The sequence below is a fragment of the Cuculus canorus genome, chromosome 6 (genome assembly GCF_017976375.1).
Source record: "Cuculus canorus isolate bCucCan1 chromosome 6, bCucCan1.pri, whole genome shotgun sequence".
Taxonomy (NCBI): Eukaryota; Metazoa; Chordata; class Aves; order Cuculiformes; family Cuculidae; genus Cuculus; species Cuculus canorus.
Genome location: NC_071406.1, coordinates 30,032,068 through 30,040,552, shown reverse-complemented (window position 1 = coordinate 30,040,552; position 8,485 = coordinate 30,032,068). Strand labels below are relative to the sequence as shown.

Below are 8,485 nucleotides of genomic sequence, written 5' to 3'. Positions count from 1 at the left end.
TTTTCTGAAACATGCTGTGTATGCCACTACATCAACAAAGACTAACATGAAGATGTGCAAAAATGATTGGGAAGATAGATTCTATCTTAATTCAATGTTATCGAAAAAGTAATTACACATAGAATATTTTTGTACATTCTTCCTTGCATTTCTTACCAAGTTTGTAATTAATTGTTTTTTTTCAACTGAAATGCTCTTGCTAGCTTTCACTGTTTATAAACACCACCAGCTCTGTCATTAGAAATTCAAAAGAAGTTTCTGTTACTTGTGTAAAATACAGCGGGATTTTTAGGAGTTGTTTCTCTCTGTTGCCTGTTGTCTGAAAAGTTGGATTCGTTACTGGGCATGCAAATAGCCAATCTCACACGCCAGGCTGAGATATTTGGTTTATTAGTGTTGCACAAGCATTCCTGACAAGAGCCTCTGTGCTCAATTTATTACAAGTTAGAGAGTGGATGAATACATTAGAAGTACTTCCCTCTACAAATGATTGGTTAGTGATTACTTCAATCACTAACCAATTACAGGTGCTCAGTGAGTAGGGGATCTGTTTGGGGGTACATCTTATGTTCCTGATGAATGTTGTCCTCCCTTAATGTAGATATTCAGGATGTTCTACATCAGATCTCCTGCATCCTTTATTCTCTAATTAATACAAGGCCCAGATGTGCAGGATGTACTTTATCAGGATTATGTTATAAGATTCTATGGGTGCCTTGTTCTTTTAATTAGTAGAAAGTTTGCTATGCCATTTAATTTAATATTAGCAAATGTCAGTCTGTTCTGTTTCTTGCCTATTATGACGTTTAGAGCAGCACCCTCTTTTGTAATATGCCCGTGATTTGAAAGCTAGGAACAAGTCTATGCTTCATTTTCTCAGGAAAAAGAAAATAAAAATCTTTCTGGACATGGTCCTAATTATTTCTTCATTGAAGATCCTGCTTTTCCACACAGCCTTTGTATTGCCAGCAGGACTGCTACAGTGTTCCAAATAAAAGCAGATAATTTTCAATAGAAGGGTAAGGCCCAGAGCATTATGCCTCTGTTTCTTTCATTCCTTTTAAAGTAGATAGTTTTCGAAGCAGCAAAGGGTAAAGAAAATGACCTGTAGATGCACAGAAGTTACTTAAAATAACTCTGAAATTATATTACTGTTGCTACTGCCTTCTTTCCCTGTTTTCTCCATCCTTACTGTTTTGGAGTTGATGTTGGATACACAGAGAAAATTTACTTCGTTATTTACTAGGATGCAGTTCTTTTACTTGTCCTGTGAAAGAGTTGCTTACTTTAGGTACTGCATAAATAATGTTATATTGCCTGTAGAATCTTTACTAAATGCGCTGCTTTTACCAGATCTGCTGATACATTAGAAGCTTTTGCCAGGAAAATGTTTTAAAAATGGCTCATCATATTTGAGATAAAATTTAGTCTGTAGCTGTTACAGGGAGTAAGTTTATTTTGCTGAGGATAAGGCAATTTGTACTTCTCTTTATAGCTTCAAAGTTGCTTTTTCTCATGTTTATTCAATCTATTTATATATATATATATAAAATAATTTAGTTTGCCACTAATTGAGTGGTTTAAAACTCGAAGGAAAATTAATTCCATTTATTTAGATTAAACAAGAGAAAAACATGGCTGTGTAAACCCTTGCAGCCCTTACAAACGCCGTATCTGGAAGTTACTGCTGATTCCTTTGTGAGCACAAACTTCTGCAAAACTCCCGTTGGTCCCCATGATCACTGCTGGCTTTTATAACGATTTGAAATCACTTTCAGAGATTTTGTTGTTAGCAGAGCACCAACACCGCTCGCCCCGGAGGAGCCCTGAGCCCCTTGTGGCAGCGCCAAGCGGCCTCCGTGCTGCCAAACGAAGGCCCCGGCCAGCAGCTGCGCCCCGGGCACTGTCCCCGCCCTGCGGCTGCTGCTGCCGAGCGATGGCTCTGCAGGGACCAGGGCAGCTCATCTTCTACGTGAATGGGAGGAAGGTAAGCGCTGCCCGGAAAGGGGGCTGCTGCTCCAGGAGTCACCCCGAAGGGGGTGGGCACGGAGTTGGCTTCCTCAGGCTTTTTCCTCATGGGAGTATAACCGAATCCTCACCTCCTTCTCTTTCCTGTTTCCCCCTGGCTGAGCCTCCAAGTATGACTTTGTCTAGCTCTCTTGGGCAAACGGTGCTGGGAAGAGAGAAGTGGCTGAGTAGCCCAAACACGCTTAATTCCCACTTTAACTAGCACTGGGGCATCAAAGGGAAATGTACTTTCAGCTGGGTATCAGGTTTGGCTGGTGAGCAAACTAGTGTTGAATTTGTATATGCCTGTCTTCTTATCTTTGATAGTATCAGAGAGATAACTTTCAGAGGCATCACAGAAAGTCATCAAGAGTCAAGTGCTGAAATATGGACTGTTGGCCAACATCGTGGCAGGGGGATTGCAACTATATGATCTTTAAGGTCCCTTCCAACCCAAACTATTTTATGATCCTATGACTCTATGATTCTATGATCTAATGGGATGTGTCTCTGCCCATGGCAGGGGAGTGAAACTGCATGACCTTTAAGGTCCTTTCCAATCCAGACTATTTTATCAATCTATAAAGATAATATTGCAAGAGCGAAATAGTTGGCTGTGATTCAGTGCAACTGAATGGAACTAGCTGATTCTAAGCAAAGGAATAAGAAACACTTTTATCAACAAAGAATGTTGGTATTTCTATTGTTCTCTGTTGTTGGTCTAATAAGGCAAGTGAAAGTTTATATAAATAAAGCCAGAAGGAAAGTGATTCCTGCTGTTAGCCTTAAAGGCTTTCTTTAGTGTTCATCCCAGCAGTGCCAGGGTGACTCTAAAGTCTGCAGGTCACTAATTCTCTGTGCTCTGCTGCTTCTATTGAAGCAAAGTCCTGCTGCATTTTTGTTTCTAGTGTGGCTGAAAGTAAATTTCCTTAGTATGAACTTTGTGCAGTGGTTATTTTTAGTAGTTACAAGATGCCCTGGCACTTCTTTCCTGGAAACATGTCTGTCTGAAAAGGGATTTTCAGAAGGAGCCCAAGCTCTCCCGTGGTCTTTGACAATTAGTGTAGCTGTGTCAGAGGAAATTGGAGAAGAATTCTCTCCTGACTTTGTGGGAATCCAGTCTGTGCCGTGAATTTTGAAAAGCCCTTGTTTCTTAGTAAAGTCTTGTTTTTAATTTTTTACTGCAGATAGTAGAGAAAAATGCTGATCCTGAACAAATGCTGTTGTCTTATCTGCGGAAAAGACGTATCCTTTTCTTGTGTGTTCCCCTAAGTCACTCAGTTGAAAACCTCATTTGAGCAAAATTCTCATAAATGATAATTAAAAAGTGATTTACCAGGTTAACGAAGTTGTGACTCCCTTAAGATAAATCAGCCACATTGATTGATGTATCTTTCTTAAGGTAAATACTTAAGAGAGCTCAGAGAGCTGCTGTAATTTTAGCCTAGTTTCCTAAATAAACAGTTATGCAATCGGGCATTATGTTCATGTGTTCCTCCCCCCTCCTCCCATAAAATAAAAATTTTGATTCATAAAACTTGTAAAATAGGAGTCTCTAAGTTTTGTTAAAGTCTCTCCCCCAGAAAAGGGAAGACTTTATAATGAGACCCTGAGTCTGACGGAGTTTTGAGGTAATCTATTTTTTCTTATGATAAGAATTCCAAACAGATTTCTAAACTCAACAAACAGGTTTAATCCTGAGTAAATATGAACAGCAATGTTTTTATAACAGGAAAAAAACATTGCTTGGGCAAGACAGAACATAAGTTGGGAGGGCTAGAGCTCTCACACGTGCAGTTTTGTCTTTGCAGACAAGGTTTTTTACCTTCCTTTTTTCCTTCTATCTTAGTTTTAGTCCACAGCTTTCTGGGCTTCCTGGGTTGCAACAGATTGTGCAGCACTAGTTCTGATCTTTTCGTCTCTTTCTCTTCACCGTTTCACACTGACCATGTGTCTGTTCTCAGCTGTTTTCCAAAATCCGCTGCGACACAAGTTTATTTCTAGTGCTCATGAAGCTGTTGCATAACATTTTGAATACGTGTGTAGGGACTTACAGCCAGGAGCAGGGAACAAATATGGGGAAGAATAGAATCTCTTCTTTTGGCAGCTTCCTAAACAGTCTCATGAAACATACCCCTGCAGGGCAAGTGATGTACTCTGTAGTATAGAACTCCCAGAGAAGAGAGTATTTTTACTTGTCCTAAAAGAAAAGCTGAAGTTGAAACAAATTTGTTACTGGTCAGACAAAAGGAGGAGTCTGGACCAGAATAGGTTGCTGTAGTTACAGTGTTTACAAAATATTCTCCAGTAATTTGAGCAACTTCAGACTCCATCAGACTGTAAAAAGTAGGTCAGTACCAGCCCTATCACAAGAATTGTACCTCTGTGGTTAAGCACATTGGTGTATGAGATAATGTAATCCTGACTTGCTCTGACACCTTGAAAAGTCACGTAACGCTTCTGTATGGTTGTAACCTGCTTATAAAGTGAGAATAAGATTAACTTGTTTTCAAGAGCTAATTGGTTTCACCATACAGTTTTAATGTTAACTTATAGTATTCCTGGACTCGGTTGCTTGGGTCTGGTTCTTCAGACCTCTCTGTGTACTAACTGCACTCATTAGGCCAGCAGAAAACTAACCCAGGAAAAACAGAGGCTTTCAGCTGGATTAGGAATGGGGTTGCTAACTAGTCAGCTCATCATTAGTCAACTCTTCATTAGTCAGCTCATAGAAGGGATTGGTGAGAAGAAGACTTGGTGCAAGAGGTCTTGGCTTTTGGAGCACATAATGTTGTGAAGATGAAGAAGAAATGGAGAGTAAGGCATCTTCCTTTTGGTGGCTGTGGAACATTAAATTAGCTATTTTCTATTCACAGCTTCAGACTGGCCACTGTTCCAGACTCAAAGAAACAAACACTTCTCATTAGTGTGATATTTCAGATGAAATGTGAGGTTAATATCTTGACTCTAGATGGGCCTTCTGGGATAAACTGAGATATTGGTTGTACTGTTCCGCTGGAAATTCAGCTATTTTGCCCATTACACATTTCTTCCTTTCTTACTTTCACTTGGAAAACTATTTTTTGCTTCCTCTTTCTGTCCTAACTTACTCCTCTTCCAAAAGAAGTTAAAATTAAGTTTTCTGTGTTCTTGGGAGCAGGATTTTGGTCATGTCGTTCCTTAGCTTCAATCTTATTTTCACTGTCAATTTTAATCCAACATAGAAAGGAGTCTGAAATGTATGATATCATACCAAACCAATTATATGTTCCTTAGCAGTTCAGGAAAAAATGTGGCCTCAAGCTTTTCAACAGAATAAAGACCAAAATGAAACCTCATATTTTTTCCCTTAATGACAACATTTTCAGTCCGTCTCACGGGAACTAAGTATGGCTGTGGAGAAGGTGGCTGTGGCGCCTGCACGGTGATGATATCAACCTATGAGCCAACTTTGAAGAAGATACGGTATCTCTAAGAGAAAATTTTGAAAACCACACAGAATTTTATGGATGTAGATTGCATTTCAAGATATGAAACTCTATATTTCTGTACTTAATAGTAAAAGACTCCAAAGGAAGGGTCACTTTAATCCAAAAGACAATGCTGTCTTCAGCTATGTTGTAAATTTGCTGAAATATCGTACTCAAATGCTTAATTTGTTCATAAAAGCTGACAGCTTCTGCAAGGAGTTTTCTCTTTAGGAGGCGTACATATGACACCCTTTGTACTGACTGCTAGAATGTGGCTCTTGCCTGCAGCTCTGTCACACGGCTGATGGGAAGACAGAGCAGGCAAAAGTTTGCGTCTTACAGTGCTTTAATACCGAACTCCCTCTCTACACCACACCTACGAAAATACTTTGAAACTCAGACCCAGAGTTTTATTAAGCTAAATACTGGAATAAATTACTTTTATATTGATAAAACTCCAGTCAGATTCTTTAATGTTAACATATCATTGTCAATTGAATATTTTTTACAGCAAAAATATTCCGATTCATTTTGACATTTACATTGTATTGGAATGCAATGCAAATGAAAATGTTTGAAGTTATTACAGAAGTTGAAATTAAAACATCCAGAATGACACTTGGGAAGAAACATCTCAGCTGTGGTAGAACAAAACATTTTATTGCAAATGATGAAAAGATTTGAACAATTTTCCTTTTGGTATGTTCCTGTTTAGAATGATATTTATTTTACATCAGAATTTCCTTTGGGTCAGAAATTTGATTAGAGATTTGCAGCAGTAATTCTTTGATTCCTGCAAATGACTACACCAACCCTCCCTTCCCCATCTTCCTCCTCCAAAACACACTTCATAGGTTGCTTGTGGGCAGGAGAGATGAGGGCGATTAGAGGAGACTGAAATAGTAAGGAAGATATAAATTCTGCAGAACTGTCCTTATAGATACAGGCTTTTGTACTGAGGAAGAGACAGTGCTAGTAAGTGATCCCTTCTATAAAGCTTATTCTCTTCTCATTCCAATTGATGATAATGACTGCTGCAATATAATATTCATGCATCTTTATTATAATAAAATAAGATCCATGTTCTTTGTTCTCTTTTATCTTCCAAAGACATTATTCAGCAAATGCATGTTTACTTCCCATTTGCTCCTTGTATGGTGTGGCAGTGACCACAGTGGAAGGTGTTGGAAGTACAAAAACCAGGATTCATCCAGTTCAGGTGAGAGTACAGTATCACTGTAAAAGGATTGCTGTTTTCTTCCTTTGCATGTGCTGCCTTGAGCTGCAGTGTTTTTAGGGCATCTTCCGATGCTTATTGTCCCCACTATATGATAAGAGAAGACAAGAGAAGTTTCTGGCAGTTGGTTGATTGAGGTGGATGAAGTATGGTTCGTGATGGATCTTGTTTTAATGCCGACAGCCTGCTCAAATTGTTACTGTGTAAGAATTGTTGGAGTGGGCTTGTGCTCTATTTCAGCTAACAGTGCCTCTTGGACAATGTCCCTTTCGCTGGTGTTCTAGTATGAATGCAAAAAAAGAAGTCCCCTGAAGGTTAATTAGCTCCCTTACTAAGATATGCCTAGGCATCACACCCAAAATAATAATTCTTATTTGAGATCACTTAAACTGTTTTACTTTAAAAGTCTGATTTACTATGAAGATAACATTTTGTATGGTGTCTCCCTTTTAAGAGAGAGTGCATTAGAATGGTGATATACACTGGAAGGAGTGCTAGTGGTGGTGTTTCATTTCAGGAAAGGCTTGCCAAGTGCCATGGCTCCCAGTGTGGTTTCTGCACCCCTGGAATGGTGATGTCCATATACACTTTGCTAAGAAACCACACAGAACCAAGCTCAGAACAGATGGTTGCAGCTCTGGCTGGTAAATATTGCCACTTCTAGTTTGTACATATGTCCTTGAACCATTTGCATCAGATCCTTTGTGTATGTGACTGCAAGTCTGTGTGAGTACACAGGCATGTATGTATGTATACAAATTGTGCTTCCCAGCAGGGTTGGTATGGGATTACAGGACCTTGCATTCCCTGTCACCCTTTTCTCCTGGAAAATTAAGCATGGAACTGTGCAGTATTTCAGGGACAGGTGTTCAAAACATTCTCATATGTCTCTTTTGAAGTGCTTTAAATCAAATGTGCAGAAATTATGTCATTTTGGAGAATTAGCTGTACCTGAAGGTCTCTGAGATCCTGTTGCATCTGGAGTTAAGAATGTTATAAGCCTCACAGGAGAGCCCGTTTGTATTAGGAATAAACCAAATAAGGTAGAGAGACACAGACCGTCTTTGCTAGGGGAAGTGTGGGCATTTATTGCAGGTAAAATAGCCTCTGCCCTCTGTCGTGCTCTAGAGTCACGGTGGAGCCAAAGGCATTTCCTGTTAATACGAGGGGGAGGTGTAATGCTAACCTCCTTCACTGTTAGAAATAAGGCAGGGGAAGGAGAAAAACATGTTGAGTGCGTGAAGAATATTGTACAATCTCTTATTCTCCTGCATACTAACCAATAGGCAGCATTCGCTGTAGAGCAGCTGTCAAGTGTTTCATGCTCGCCTTGAAACAAAAGCCTTTTTTCCTCAGGAGCTGCAGGGTTCTAAGTCTTATGACACTGAGTTCTTTTTGTCTTTTGGAGAGCTAACACTTCTCCTTAAGCTTCAAAAACACAAACCTCATAACCTCATATAAAGACATGATGTTTTAAATCCACATGCTTTAAAAAAAAAGATTTTCTTACTAATTTTCTTTTTTTCAGGGAACTTGTGCCGCTGTACTGGATATAGGCCAATCCTAGATGCCTGTAAAACATTCTGTAAGGTAAGAAGTAGTGATGATAGGAATACTAGATTGTGCCGGTTAGTCTGTGTGTGTATATATACACACAAACCATCAAGAGTTTCTTTAAGGTCATCTCTTTCCCTTTTAAGAGGTGTAGGTCTGAATAAGGTGTATAGTGGCCAAACTCATTACAAAAATTGATTGACACAAATGAACTTGG

At 39.3% G+C, this 8,485-nt stretch overlaps 1 protein-coding gene across 1 annotated transcript in view; it reads left to right on the top strand.

Annotated features, from left to right (window-relative positions):
- The first annotated feature begins 1,720 nt into the window (after positions 1-1,720).
- Positions 1,721-8,485, top strand: part of AOX1 (aldehyde oxidase 1) — a 42,279-nt gene continuing 35,514 nt past the window's right edge. The window contains exons 1-6 of the mRNA XM_054070126.1: positions 1,721-1,987; positions 3,195-3,252; positions 5,376-5,472; positions 6,588-6,696; positions 7,232-7,358; positions 8,243-8,304. Coding sequence (XP_053926101.1) covers positions 1,736-1,987; positions 3,195-3,252; positions 5,376-5,472; positions 6,588-6,696; positions 7,232-7,358; positions 8,243-8,304 — 705 coding nt within the window. The 5' untranslated portion in view covers positions 1,721-1,735. The remainder of the gene's footprint in view (positions 1,988-3,194; positions 3,253-5,375; positions 5,473-6,587; positions 6,697-7,231; positions 7,359-8,242; positions 8,305-8,485) is intronic.